We start from the raw sequence: 14,708 nt of genomic DNA, 5'->3' as shown, positions 1-14,708 counted from the left end.
TGCAGGAGAGGCGGCTGAAGCTCAGGGAAGATCAGCAACTTGCTCGATGTCGTATAGCTGCTCTGTGAGATGGGTTTTGGACCCGGTTCTGCCTACCTCATTCTACTACACAGTTTGAGCTCTTCTTTTCCATTGTTTGGCTAGATGACTTGATTTGATTGCACCTTTATTTAAATTTTAAGCTTTGGATAGGTGTACATGGTTCAAAATCAAAAAGCATAAAAGGTATATACTGGAAAGACTTTCTTCCACCCTTGTCTCCTAGATTCCCTGGATCTAACCAATATCTTTAATTCCTCAGGCAGAGAAGTTTTATGTGTATACAAGCAAGCATTGTGTGTGTATGTATATGTGTACAAACCCCCTTTTTACATAAATGCGAGCATGTTCTGCTTTGTACCTCGCATTTTTCCTTAACAATATCTTGAATATCTTCCCTTAATAGTGGTTTAAGAGCTTCTTCATTCTTTTTTATAGTGATATTCCATTTTATGCTTATAAGGTGTCTTGATTTTTGGTTTAGACATTACGGTCGCCATGTATATAAGTTTATAACTTGAAGTATTGAGCTTGCAAAAAAAAAGTCTAGTGGACATGTTAGCAGTCCGTTCTTTTAAATTTGCTGGGCTGGGGTGCCAGTTGGTTCATCAGAAAGCAAAGCACTTAGAACATATGATATCAGCTGTTACATAGAAGCTCTCTGCCCTTCAGAGAGCTGGAACAGGAATCTTCTCTTTGAAGGGTGTTTCTGCAGTTTTCACAAAACCACAGTTGAAGACATTGTGCACTGTCACTCAGTGTCCTTTATGTGAAGATCAGTTTCTTCTAGAAAAAGTTCTGCTGCAGAGATGACTTCTTGAGTTCCTGTTGTTTGACAGTGAAAAAAATAACACAGTCTGAGCCCCGTCTCGTAGCCTCTTCTCATTTGTTAGTTCATTCAATCCTCAAATCCATCACGTCAGGTGGGCTTTCTGTTTTTCGTGTGACACCTGAGGGATCCGAAAGGAGACCCCTTGCTTTCTGACCTCCCGGGCTTGTGTTTCTAAGGACAGCTACAGGCTCGCACTTGCACTTTCATATTGGATGTGAGCAGGACGGCAGGGCCTGTGTCTGTCTTGTCTACCATGGTGGCCTTGGTGCTTAGCCTGTGCTTGGCCTGTCACAGGGGTTGGTGTATGTCTGTGAAGTGAAGGAATGAGTAAATAAACGAGCATCCACTGACTTGCCACGGTTTCCTCCCGGGAAGGAGTGGAGGCAGAATTTGAAGCCAGGTCCGTCTAGTCCCAAGGCTGTGGCCTTTCCATTCTGGCTGACTTCTCAGTCAGGGATGCTCTTCCCCCTCAGGGCTCCTTGGCTAAAAGGAGGGAGACCTGTCCTCGGAGATTGTAAATTTTACTGGAAATGTTATTTTTCTTTAAAATAATACACATGTGGTATGGAATAAAATGTAAAGTTGGCATAAATTATTAAAATAAAGCAGGAGCAGGATTAGAGAAATCTTGGATTTACAGCAGGTCCTCTGCAGGCTGCGCACGCAGACCTTCCTCTTGACTGCATGAATTCACCTAATATTCCGCCTGGGGTACGTCTGTGGACTGGTTTGCGAAGCCCATCACTCCCCGCTGCCTCATGTTGTGATCCGTGGGCCAAAGATTCTGTCTTTGGATTCTCACGTGAGTTACAAACCCAAGACCACGTGTGTCTCCCTTTGTTCCAGTCACTTAAGAGGAAGACGGCTGGGGAGCACTGCGGTGTCCCCTATAGACAGCTGGCCCTGTGTGGTCATGGCTCTTTGGGAAGGGAGCACCCTGAAATCTTGTATTGAAGTGAGACAGGCAGTGATGTGGCCTCCTGCTTAGCCATCCACAGGTTTTATTTTTTTGAAGCTGTAACACATTCCCACTGCTACAACCACCACATGCATGATTGCAAACAACCAGAAGTAATTGCCTTGGAATGGTAAAAGCAAGCTGCAGAATTGATTGTAAATTTGCCTGGTGGAGGGCAAACAATTTTTAAATCAGCCTCACTTGTATGACATTTATGCCTGAATGTTTGAATGCTCTGGCTGTTAGGAGCTTGGAAAATTTACATAATTGTTCCAAGCCTTGAGAAATCCAGGGCCTTCTTTGGAGCCCACCAGTGTTCAGTAATTCCCTTTTCCCTGGGCCCCGAGGCTAATGAGGGTTTGAATCTAATATCTGTCTATTATGAGCACCACGGAGCCAGTCCGTGCTGAAAGCAGGTTTCCCACTATAGGCATTCGGATGTCCTGTGCTTCACACTGTTTCTTTTCTTTCCTAATCTTGTCTGGAAGAACATCGAGCTCAAGGTGGAAGTAGAGAGTCTGAAGCGGGAGCTCCAGGAGAGAGAGCGGCTGCTCGTCAAAGCCTCGTGAGTACCTGTCCCCCTGCTGTGAGCTCACAGGTCGCCCAGGGTTCTGGTGACGGAGGCTGGGTGCGTCGGTACAAGAGAACCTTGTGTTTCTAAGCCAGTTCTTCTCCAGCGGGGCTCTGAGGACCGCGAGGAAATTTCCATTTTTATTTAATTATTTTTCAACAAACTTTTGAAATGTAACATACTTACAGGAAGATGAACCGATCGTAAGTGTACAGCGTGATGATTTTCACAAAGCAGACACAACTGTGGGCCACCTTCCAGATCAGAAACCAGAACAATCACCAGCCCCCCGGACGCTTCCTCTGTGCTCCCAGGACTTACCCTTCTCCCGCAAAGAGAACCACTGCTCACCACTGGCATCCGCGTTGCTTAGTTCTGCCTGTTTTTGAACTGTATAGAAAAGGAATCGTACACTGTGCACCTGCCCTTTTGTGTCTGGCCTCTTTCCTTAGCCATGTGCCCATGAGATCCATCCCTGTTGTCAGTTACATCAGCAGCTCCTTCGTTTTCATTGCTGGGAAAGGCTGGGGGGCCTCGGGGTCCTGAAGGACTCCTGCGGTGGGTGAGGCAGGGGGGCAGAGGGTGGGGCTTCAACCAGAGGAACTCGTTTCTGTATGTGTTTTATGTACTAGGGTCCCTTGTAATACTTCGTTTATAAGAGGGGTTCTACTGCTTTAAAAAATTTGAAAACTATTATTTTAGTCAATCAATCAGTTAATTAATTTAAATATTTATTGAACAACAAGCACAGTTCAGAGGATACAGTCTGTGACTCAGTTGGTCATTCATTCATTCATAAACATTTCTCACGTAAATGTGCCACACGCTGAGGATTTGAGAAGAGATGTCCCTTCACTCAGGAGCTCATTGGAGACGGGTGAGCCTGTGAACGGGGTGTGCTGGAGGTGCAGTGACAGAGGGCGTTTGTGGGCACGGGGTGAGGCACCAGAGTCTGCTGAGTTTCGTTTGGCGAGAGAGGAGTAAGACTTCCCAGAGTTGACCCACCAAGGACCTGGCTGGAAGCTTATGTGGAAATGCTTCATCTGTCCTAGCAGCAGAGCTCCTGCTGGATACGGCTGCCCAGGGGCGTGGGGCCTTTGGCCTAGGGCACAGCTGCGCTGCTCTGGGCTGGGCCACACAATTCCTTTTATTGTCACACAGCCAGCAGCCGGCACGGACTGCTGTGGGCTCTGAGTAGACTAGAGGTTCCCTGGCCCAGGCTTCTCTGAGTTATGCTGACTGTGCACACATGGTATTTTCTGAGTGAGTGAGTGAGTGATGAATGAATGAATGAACAAACTAGATTGACACTTTTTTTTTTTTTTGGCCATGCTGCTGGGCTTGCGGGATCTTTGTTCCCCATCGAACCCGGGCTCAAGGCAGTGAAAGCGCCGAGTCCTAACCACTGGACTGCCAGGGAATTCCCTTAACACGTTGTTTTTGTTGGTTGCTTTTGTTGTTGTTGTTGTTCGGAAGCACATCGTTCTCTGGGCAGGAAGTCAAATCGACTTTACCAAGCCTAGAAGTCAGTGGCAGAATTCAGTCTGTTTCCTACTCTGTTCACCCTGCCTGCTGCAGATCTCAGCCAGGACTTGTTTCTAGCCAGGCGTGTGCATGTGGACACCCAGACTCAAAAAGGCCACATGCACGCCTCAGTACCAATGCACCGAGCTGAACGTCTTGGGGCTGGTGCCCGTGTTTGTATGCATAGATTTTCCAGCTGCCCAGACTGGTGTCCAAGGCCCTTTTTGGTCTGACCAGCTTTATTAATTTATTCAGAAAATATTTATCAAGCAGTTGTCCTGTGTGGCAGTGGCCTAGGTTCCTGGAAATAGAGCCGTGATCCAAACAGACACATGGGGCTTACATTCTGGAAGGAGTGATGGGGATAAAATACTTGGAGTAATAGATATATAAATACAAGTTGGGAAAAGAGCTGTGAGAAAAAGGGAGGAAGCTATGAGAGTTAGAGCAGCAGGAATAGGTCCGTAGCTGTAGGTGTGTGGCCGGGAAGGTGGCATTTGAGATGAGATGGCATCTGGGGGTAAGTAGGCCTTGACCAGGGGAAAGGGTGGAGAAGGTGTTGAAGGAGGAGGGAATGTGCAGGTCTCAGGAGATACGACAAGTCTGGGGGGCTCGGTCTCGTCTTGCAGGGTCTTGAGGCCTCACTAGAGATTTTGGTCTTTATCCTGAGACAGATGGAAAACAGTCATGGGTTTTAAGCAACTGACACAATCAGGGCTTTGTTTTTTAAAAGGTCACTCTGGTTGCTGAGTGGGGAATGTTTTGTGGAAGGAGCAGGGGTGGAAGCAGGGAGTCGAGTTAGGAGGCTGGGCCAGTAGTTTAGGCAAGAGATTCGTGATGAGCTGCATGGGGGGACTGGGGAGATGGTTGGGAAGCAAAGTCCACAGGGCTTGGTAATGGTGGGAAGGGCGATGTCAAGGATGCCTTCTAGGGCAGGGGTTCTGTTTAAGAAAGTCACAGTGACTTCACTGCTCCAGCTTTCTCTCCACCAACACTTTATCCCAGATAGTGCACAGCTACTGAAAATGTCCTGCCTCTGCTGCTCTAGCTTTGCCCTGGCAGATCTCTTCTGCTTCCCGTCCCCTCCTGGCCCAGATGCCTTTCCTGTCACCTCCCCTCCATAAAGGCTCATGCTGAGTCCCGTGGCTGCCCGTGGTCCACATCTCAACCTCTGTACAGACTGCTCTGGCATATAATGACAATCCCATGTGTATGTAACACTTCACAGTTTATAAAACGCTTTCACATCCATTTATTGGTACATTCCATCATTATCCTGGGAGCTAGGCAACTTTCTAGGAAAACCTTTTGTAGCAGAAGGAACTTAGGCCTGGAGACGGGAAGGACCGTGACAAAATCACTTAGAAAGATCAGAGCTGGCATTAGAACTCAAGTTCCTGACTTTTAGCCTGGCACTAGGTTTCATGTTCTTTATTTCCTGTATGTGATTCTCATTTCTCTAACATGACTGTGCATCTTGTGAGGCCAAGAGCCTGTTCCCCTACTTGAGTGGAGATGGGGCCAGTGGAAGGGGCAGGGGCTCTGGGTTGGCTCTGCCAGTAGGTGGGTCTTTGGCTTCTGAGTCTTGGCTTCTCAGCTGTTCCTACTTCATGGGGCCTTTGTGCGGATTAGCTGCCACGGGCTAGGCGCTCTGTCCACCACACGTCTGCTAAAGGTGCCTTTCTTTACCCCGAAGTGCCCAGCACCTGTCACAGGAAAAGCCCCTGCTTTTCCTAAAGAACTATAATTAGAATGGAAAGAGTCAAGAGGAAATGTTGAGGGTTAGAAAGGGTAGCGAGGGTGGTGTTTATAGAAAGTTCTGTCTTGTATTGGGTGGAAAGCTGGATTAGACCAGTTTCTGTAAACCTTTCCTCTCCTTAGGTCTTGCTGTCTATCTCATCTGTTGCCCCAGATTCTATAAAGAGAGAAAGGGTAGAAGGAGAGAACGAATGTTTACTGAGATCCTGCTTTGCCCCAAACCCTGTGCCTGGCACTTGACATGCTTTATCGCAGTTGATTTTACGACAGCTATTTGAGGCAGCCAGTGTTCCCATTTGAGTGAAAAGAAAACTGAGGCTCAGAGGAGTAGGAAGTCTTGCCCAGGTTGGTAACAGAACTCGGACCGGCCTGGTCTGGACCTCGCTCTGCCTTGCTCTGGAGTAAATATATAGTTTGCTGGCTTTCTATTATTATATTTCTCACTTACAATAAGGGGACATTAAAAACAGAAGCAGACATATTGTCGGGAGTAAATTTTGTCTCTGTGGCTTTAAAACACAAACAAAAACAATAATTCCATTAGTAGGGGAAAATTGCGCCATACTGCTGAGTATAAATTTTATTGCTACAGAGATACAAAGATGATAAATGAAGAGTTGGAACATTTGTTATTGGGAATATATTTTATTGGTATAACTAAAGTGCAGCCAAACTGAATAATACCAGTACTTGTTAAAAATTGTAGTCAGCCCCTTGACAACGTATATGATTCAGACTGCAAAACAGAAATGTTTGATCTGGGCTGATAGGAGGGAACCGGTGTATCTGCACTTGCTGGGTGGTGGAGGCGGGGGGAGGGGGAGGTAGTCGAGCGGGCCATTTTCTAGAGAAGTCTCTATAAAGCCCAAGGGCTAAAACATTTCTGGTGGTTAGTGGAAGCTTGGGACTGGAAAAATCCTGTGTCCAAGGCTCAGGAGGGAGAAGCTTCTAGTACAGAAATCTTCCAGCCGTGTATAATGCCTCTTGAGGAGTGGTGGAAATGATTGCGCATCACTGTGAATTCCAGACAGCACTGATCAGGAAATGAGCTGAGGGAGTGGCGGCTCATTTCTGAGGACGTTTCATAGCAGTAATCAGGAGGTGGCCATGTGGTCTTAGTTCTGGCCAGAGAGGATCCATTCTCAGCTCAGATGCCAGCAGAGGGGGTGGAATGAGGCCTCTTACAGCAGCGCAGCAGGGGCCAGTGCTGCGGTGGCCTCGGGGACAACAGGCTAGCAGGCAGCACTCAGATCAGAGAGGAAGGGCACCGCGCTACGGCCACCACCACATGTGTTAGCACATGAATTCTGAGAGGTAATCATCTCATTTTTCAACTGAGGAAACTGAGGTGTAAGAGGTAATTTACCCAGAGTCACACTGAGGACATAATAGAGTCAAAATTTGGAAGCAGATCTGTTCAGCCTCAGAGCCCCTGTTCTTTCTTTCCAATTGTTCACACTGAATTCCATTAAAATGATATCATGACACTGGGGCCTTCTGAAGGCTTATTGGTGAAAGGAAACAAGATATGAATAAAGTCTTTATTTGCAGGCGACTCATGTTGGAGACAGCAAGTGTGGCCCTCTTGACTTTCCATTGTTCTCAGTCAGAAATTCACATGGCCTGTACATGTGAGTGTCTGATCACGTGGCCCCTGGTTGGAAGAATGTTATATACCCTTAAAGTAGGGCATGGGAGGCTGGTGGTGAATAGATTTATCCTTTTGCAGTTTTTCTGAAAAACTAGCTTTAGGTGGAGCCATTTCCTTCATTATTCTGCCTTCTGGAAACCCGCAGTCATTTTAGAAATCTGATGAGAACTGCTCTGAGTCTGTGTCTCACAAATTCACATCCGACACTGTTTTTCGAGAACCAAAATGAAAGGCGTCTGTGGTCATAGCGCTGTGTCTGGTGTTGGTGGGCCAGCCCCACCATGCTGGTCAAGCAGAGAGAATGTTCCACGATGCCCAACGATGTGAAGTCTGCCTTTTATGTTAGAGGTGGTGGAGGAACGTGGAGAGCGGGTGACCTCCTCTCCTCAGGCCCTCAGTTGCCGCTCGTGCTCGCAGAGTGGTCGTGCTGTGTTTGAGATGCTTCCCCCTCCAGTGGCAGAAGACCTTTACCCTGAGGTTTATTTTCGTTGTCTCCTGCTCCTTGCGCATTGGTTTGTCACACCAGCTCTCTGCCTTTCCTGCTGCCGGTGGAGGTGTACTTTATCGGAAGTTTCGTGGTGGGGAATTTGGCAATAGCTGTCGAGTGTCTTAAAAACGAGCTTATCCTTTAACCTAGTAATTCCCTTTCTAGGAGTTGACCCTAAGGAAATCACTGGATAGTATGCAAACTATATGTATATATCATATATATGTGTTTTATTTATTTATTTAAAAAAATGTATTTATTTATTTAATTTATTTTTGGCTACCTTGGATCTTTGTTGTGGTGCACAGGCTTCTCTTTGCGGTGGCTTCATCTTGTTGCAGAGCACGAGCTCTAGGCGCACGGGCTTCAGTAGTTGTGGCACACGGGCTCAGAAGTTGTGGCTCGCGGGCTCAGAAGTTGTGGCTCGTGGGCTCTAGAGCGCAGGTTCAGTAGTTGTGGTGCACGGGCTTAGCTGCTCCGCAGCATGTAGGATCTTCCTGGACCGGGGCTCGAACCCGTGTCCCCTGCGTTGGCAGGCGGATTCTTAACCACTGCGCCACCAGGGAAGCCCCTATATATGTGTTTAAATTGAGGTATAATTGGCATATAACATTGTGTAAGTTCAAGGTATACTGCACGGTTGACTTGGTACATTCACATATTGCATTATCTGTGCTTTTGAATTACAAATCTTAATTAAAAAAAAAAAAAGCTCAGCACAGGTCTGTGGGAGAAGTGACCAACAAATATTCTTTGTCTCTTTGGAGGAGCGGTTGGAATCACCATCTGACTGTCACTCGTGTGCATTTTACGCCTTTGCCTCTTTTCGCAGGAAAGCAGTGGAGAGCCTCGCCGAAGGGGGCGGCTCTGAAATGCAGCGGGTGAAGCAAGAGGCTCAGAAGAAGGTGCGGCAGGTCGAAGAGCTCCTAACCAGGAGGATGCTCCTCTTAGAAGAGGCAAGTCCGGGGCTGCCCTGGCCGTCCAGTGCTTAACACTCTGCGCTTCCGCTGCAGGGGGCGTGGGTTTGATCCCTGGTCAGGGAATCAGATCCTGCATGCTGCGCGGTGCAGCGGGGAAAAAAAAAAAAAAAAAAAAGAGGCAAGTCTGGAAGCCCTGAGGAGAACGTGTTTCCTACAGCGGGTTCATAACCGAGTGGTCAGAATTTTGTTCCTCTTGTCATAAACTGTCAGGGTTTCAACAGAGACAAGAGCCCCCCCCCCCACCCCCGCTTGCTGAGCACCTCTTGGGCTCCAGCCCCGTTCCAGGCACTTTGCGTATGGAATTTATACCCTTACACCCTGCACGCTGGCCTTTATTGTCTCCATCCTCTAGATGAGGACACGGAAGTACAGAGAGAAATACTAACTAGTCCACGTTTAGTCCTGGATTTAAGTTACAACAGCTGATTTTACAGCCTGTGTCCTGACTGCAACACCACCCTTCTTTTTATCTAGTTTAGTTTCTTTACTTTACAGAAGAGGGAGCTGAGGCCTGAGGCCCGGAGAGGGGAGGCGACCCGCCTAACACAGCTAAGCCTGGAGCCAGGTTTCCTGACTCGTACGCCATGCGTGGCCACACAGCCCCTGTCCCCAGAGCCCAGCCTCCATCTCTCCATCCCACCTGTGCCCACTGCCTGCTTCCTCTTGGGGAGCCGCTGTGTGTAGCTCCTCTTTCCCCCCATTCTCAGCCTGTGGTGGGAGTCAGGACGCTCCTTGGCCAAAAAACTTTATCTCCTAGATGTTGAAAAGCTTTCCTCCATATTAAGCTCGTCATCGAGTGATACCAGTTCCTTTTAATTCTTGATCTTTGAAGTCTGCTGTTTCTCTACCCAAAACCCTGATTCTTCTTGGCAGATGAAAGGAGAAATGACACCATAAAGCACTTCTATATACAAAGAGCAGATTCATTTGTACTGTATTTTACAGCTTATAATGGTCTTTTCCATTTGTCATGTTCACATCAGCCCCATGGGGGTGTGTAGATCCTAGGTCCAAACTACAGATGAGGAGACAGGCTCAGAGAGCTGGGAAACTTAGTCTTGGTCATAAGCAGTAGAGCTGAAACCAAAAGGAGGGTCTTCTTAGCCCAAATTCTGAACTTTAGTTAAAATGTAATTCTGAGACTTTTAAGAGACTTAATCTGTTGGTTCAGTCATCTTATTTTTCCCGGTAAGTGCTTCCCCAGGTTTTAGGGTAGCGGCGTGACTGACAGTACTGGGCTGAATCCCTGCTCTGTCACTAGCTTGTCACCTTGGAGAAGACATTTGCCTTCTCCGCGCCTCTGCTGCTTCATCTGTGAAATGAGGCCAGTGGTGTCTGCCCTGCAATAGTAATTGTAATAACCGCAGTGAACTAACGATTTATGGAGGGCTTACCATGTGTGAGGCACCCTTCTCAGCCTTTTCATACACTGACTTAGTTCATCCCTTCAGTAAACGAATGAGGTAAATACTTTTACTATCCCTTTTTAAGAACAAAACCAAAAACATGATGACACAGGCACAGAGTGGCCAAGTCACTTGGCGCAAGGTCACCCAGGTAGTAAGTGCCAGGTGGTCTGGCTGTAGAGCCTGCATTCTAGGCTGGTGGAGTCTCTCTGTCAATATGTAACTTTCTAGGATTGAGTGAGGATCAAAGATAGTATAAATAAAGCTCCTTGCTCAAAGCCCGGCATCAGTAGGCCCTCAGTAAATAATAGTTTTTGCTGGTTTTTTGTCTCAATATGGGGAAGTGGTTTTCCCCAGCTATCGTTGATATTGACAGGCCGTCACCCTCTTGGGGAGACGGTGGTGGACGAGGCACCTTGGAGGGAAGGGCAGGGAAGAGGAAGCCAGCGTTTTTTGAGCTTCCTGTGACGCAGCAGGCATTTGACAGAGTCTCCCAGCAACTCTTTGAGACAGCGGTTATCCCTGTCTTATAGGTTGGGAAACGGGCTCAGGGAGGTTAAGGGACTACTCAAGGTCACCCAGCAGATAAGTGGTGGGAGAGCTGGGTTTTGAATCCAGTTCGATTTGCCTTTCATCTTCATGATGCAGTCAGAGGCAGTGGCATGAGGGCTTGGAGACTCACATCTACTATTCGGTCACTTTCCTGAGCACCAGGACCTTTTTCCCTAACACAGACGCTGCCTGCGTGATTTAGGCAATTTCCTTTTTGGCTTCTCTGAGCTCTCAGGAAGAACATAAGAGTTTTTTACCACCTAAATCACCTTGGAGATACAGAAAATGCACTTTAGAGTTGTGTAGTCATTATCTTAAAAATAGTGAGGGGGCAGTGGGGTGTGGGATGAATTTGTATGGAGATTATGGTGACTCCTAGGAATTTATGTATGTTTAGGTATTGAGAGGCACATTTCTCCTCGTTCTCATTGAAACTGTAAATATTGATCGGATTTTTCAAAACCCAAAATACGGGTCTTGTAGAGTCTTTTCCATTGGAAATGCCTATTACTCTTCAGGATACAAGAGGGGAAAAATGGCTGGTGAATGTATTTATTACTGATTCTCCCCATGTGTAGTACAATTCAGGGAGGGGAAATGTGCTGGAGAAAAAGTCATAAATATTTATATTTTAATCCAATTTCCTTTCAAAGTGTTCCCAATTGTATTGAAAAATTGCATCAAATGCGTTTAATTTAACTCTAGGATGTGAAAGCCGCCCAAGCAGAGCTGGAAAAGGCCTTTGCTGGAACAGAAACAGAGAAGGCTCTTCGGTTAAGCTTGGAAAACAAGCTTTCAGAGATGAAGAAGATGCACGAGGGGGATCTGGAGATGGCTCTGGTCCTGGAAGAGAAGGACAGGTCTGGCTCTTACCCCTCTGATGCTCTGACATCCATTTATCTGGCAGCATGATCCAAAAAAAACAGAAAGAGTTGTTGCCTTCCTACCCTTTTCCCCTTCTTTTTCTACTTGTTCCCCATAGTGAGAAAACTAGGGATAAAATCAGGGTGAAAGGGAAAGGAATAGGGTAGTGATATGAGGACAGAGATAGAATTAGTAGACAGAAGTTCATGCTGAAAAGTTCTACTCAGATACTAAATTTAGCATTCAGGTTTTGGCTATAAGCTTCCTGGTAGCCAAAGGAAAAAGGGAAAAACAATTTTGATGGACATAAGATTCACATTGCTCGCAAGACAAAACAAGCTAGTAACTCAGGAGAAGCCCAGTTTTACTTGTCATTGTCAGAGAGACATTGCTCTTGTAGATTTTCCCAAAGGGAACAGTAAGTGACTCCATCCCCACAGTAAAATACTAGTCAATTTTTTGTGACCCGTTTTCCATCATATCTCTTAATGCAGGCTGAGGGCCCAGATTAGTACAGTGCGAGGGACCAAAACAGTGTAGACCAAGTACAGAGCTCTTCAATCGTCCAGAAATAAAACGTGTGCCATTTGGTCCAGAGAAGTGGGTGGACCATACGGCTTTTCGGCAATCTTCAATGCCCTTTATGTCTTGCAACCAAACTTTGAATCAGAACTGGTCAGGAGAGAGTGGAGGTTTAATTCTTTACCGTTCTTGCATTTTGATACTCTTGCCTTGCTTTGGTGGTTACTAAGTGGAAGGTTGAGTTAACTAAATAGAAGTGAGACTTCCAGCTAACCTCTGGCCCATCCACTGAAGAGCCAAGCTAGTTTGGAAGTCGACAGAAGTTGTTCTAAAGCGTGATCAAGGAACTGAACGAGTACAGCCTGGCCGAGTGTTGTGTTCTGGAAGGGGGGGCGGTAGGAGGAGCTGGGGAGAGGGAAGCTGGGGCAGGTCCTGTGGGCCTTTTGGTAGAGTTTGGGTTTTGTCCTCAGGGCATGTGAGGAGCCACAGAAGAGCTAAGGATGGGGGTGGGGGGGTGGGAAATGACAGGATCAGATTTAAATTTAGAGAGCTCCCTCTGGCTGCCCCCTGGAGGATGGATCGGCAGGGGGATGGTGCTGAAGTCCAGATAAGAGGTGATGGTGACGACGACCGAGGTGATAGAACTGGGGTTGGGGAGGAGCAGGCAGAGAGGCTGGGAAGGTCGGGCTGGCATGATGGCCTGGGGCTTGATGGCTGCTGGGTCTGTGGGTGAGGGAAAAGGCCGCAGAGGTCCCCCTGACCCAGGTCTTGAGCACGAGCAACCGTGGGATGGTAGGGCAGTTTGCTGAGTTTGTGGGAAAAGGGGAGAAAGAGGGGATGTTTTGGGGTGGAGGAGGTGGGAAGATGAGCTTTCAGTTGGGACACACTGGGTTGAGGGATTGCAGGCATCCAAGAGGAGAGTCCAGGAGATGCTGGGCCTATGGAGTAAGGCCTGAATTAAAGGAGACGCAGATTCCTTCCTCCACCAGCTGCTGAGCCTAGCCTCGGGCTGGGCGCCAGGAACGCAGAGGTGAACACTGCCTTCCTGATATGGAGCTCCCATGTGGGGGAGGGAACGCGCGTTAAAAACAGAAAGTCATGATTGGTGCTGGAGGTAAGTTCCGGGTCTGGGCTGTGACAAAAGCCAGGGAGTGATCAGCTCTGCTTGGGTGTGGGGCAGGGAGAGCTTACGAGAGGAGAGCTCTGGGCTTGGGGTGAGGCACCCTCAAAGGTGGGACGCGTGGCACAGTTTGGAGCAGCCTCGGTCCCTGTTAGCATACGCTGTAGAAGCTTGGCTGCTTATCGTTTTGGAAGAGGGAGCCCTTTTTGGGAAGGGTTAATGCTTGCTGAGTACTGACTGTGGTCCGGGCAGTGGGGTCTCCATGGACGTGGGGCCTCCCTAAGACTGCCTGCTCCTGGGGGTCTCCTACCGGTCCGGCTGGGGAGGCACCGAAACCTGGTGCGTCAGTCCTGCAGGTGCACCCGTCTCTCAGGGATAGAGGTGCCTCCGCCACACTCACGGCAGCCAGCTCTGGGTTTCTGCCCGCTCGCTTGGGTGTGGCCCTCTGTGGTGGAACTTTCCTGGGCCTAGGATCAGTGTGTTCCCTCCCTGAAGGCAGGCCTGCCCAGGAAACTAACTTGAGGTCAGAGGTGTGAGTGAATTGGATGGAGCAGGGGCCCTTGGTCACGCCCTGGTGAGCTGGATCCAGATCTGCCACGCGACTGACCGCCGCTGAGCAGGGCCCTCACCAGGACGGGCACTGCCCGTGTCCTGGCCTCCCGCCACCCTTTTCAAAGGTACATGCTTTAGCTCCTTGATTTCCTTCAACTGGACCTTACAGCTAGTCCGTATCTCTAAGACAGTCAGCCTTGAGGAGCCCTGCAGGTCAGTATGGCCGACAGACATGTTTTATTTGACCCAAACAGTACTTTGAAAAGATGGAATTCGTTGCTGATGTTAAAAAAAAACACCTAATTTCACGTGAAAGTCTAGATTTCCAGCTTCTCTTGAAAACCTGGAAGGCGTGGCAGGACTGGGCCAGGGTCTTGCTGGACTGAGGCTGCTCCCTTAGGCGGGTGCACCAGGCTGGCTACAGTCCCCACAGGCCTTCCCTGCTCATTTCCATCCCTGTCTAGAACTTGCTTTAAGGTAACTAAAGCAAATCAATTTTATCGAAGCGTTAAGTTGCACACAGCACGACACATCCATTTTAAGTGTATAGTTTGGTGACTTTTTACCTCTCCAGTTGACTGTGTGATGATTTCAAAGTTGAACCCCTAGAGGGCAATCTTACTCCTCCAAGTTGTGGGGGTATCATGCTGGTGCTGTCCGGTTCCCTCTGTACTCAATTATTTTAGTCCTTTTGAGGCGCCATAACAAAATACCACAGATTGGGTAGCTTACAAACAATAGAAGCTTATTTCTTACAGTTCTGGAGGCCGAAAGTCCGAGATCAGGGTGCCAGCATGCTTGGGCGAGGGCCCTCTCCCAGGTCACAGACTTCTTATTGTATCCCCACCTGGCGGAAGGGGTGAGGGATCTTTCTGGAGCTCCATTTGTGCTG

The 14,708-nt window shown here is 48.0% G+C and overlaps 1 protein-coding gene across 4 annotated transcripts in view; it reads left to right on the top strand.

Moving 5' to 3' along the window:
• The window catches only part of CDK5RAP2 (CDK5 regulatory subunit associated protein 2), a 180,886-nt gene that overhangs the window by 32,810 nt on the left and 133,368 nt on the right, over positions 1 to 14,708 (top strand). For all 4 annotated transcript variants that reach the window (XM_036855793.1, XM_036855794.1, XM_036855791.1 and 1 more), the window contains exons 5-7: positions 2,318 to 2,394; positions 8,653 to 8,776; positions 11,464 to 11,618. In XM_036855793.1, the coding sequence (XP_036711688.1) occupies positions 2,318 to 2,394; positions 8,653 to 8,776; positions 11,464 to 11,618 (356 nt within the window). The remainder of the gene's footprint in view (positions 1 to 2,317; positions 2,395 to 8,652; positions 8,777 to 11,463; positions 11,619 to 14,708) is intronic.

Source organism: Balaenoptera musculus, chromosome 6 (genome assembly GCF_009873245.2).
Source record: "Balaenoptera musculus isolate JJ_BM4_2016_0621 chromosome 6, mBalMus1.pri.v3, whole genome shotgun sequence".
In the NCBI taxonomy this organism is placed as follows: domain Eukaryota; kingdom Metazoa; phylum Chordata; class Mammalia; order Artiodactyla; family Balaenopteridae; genus Balaenoptera; species Balaenoptera musculus.
This window is presented reverse-complemented; position numbering and strand designations above follow the sequence as displayed.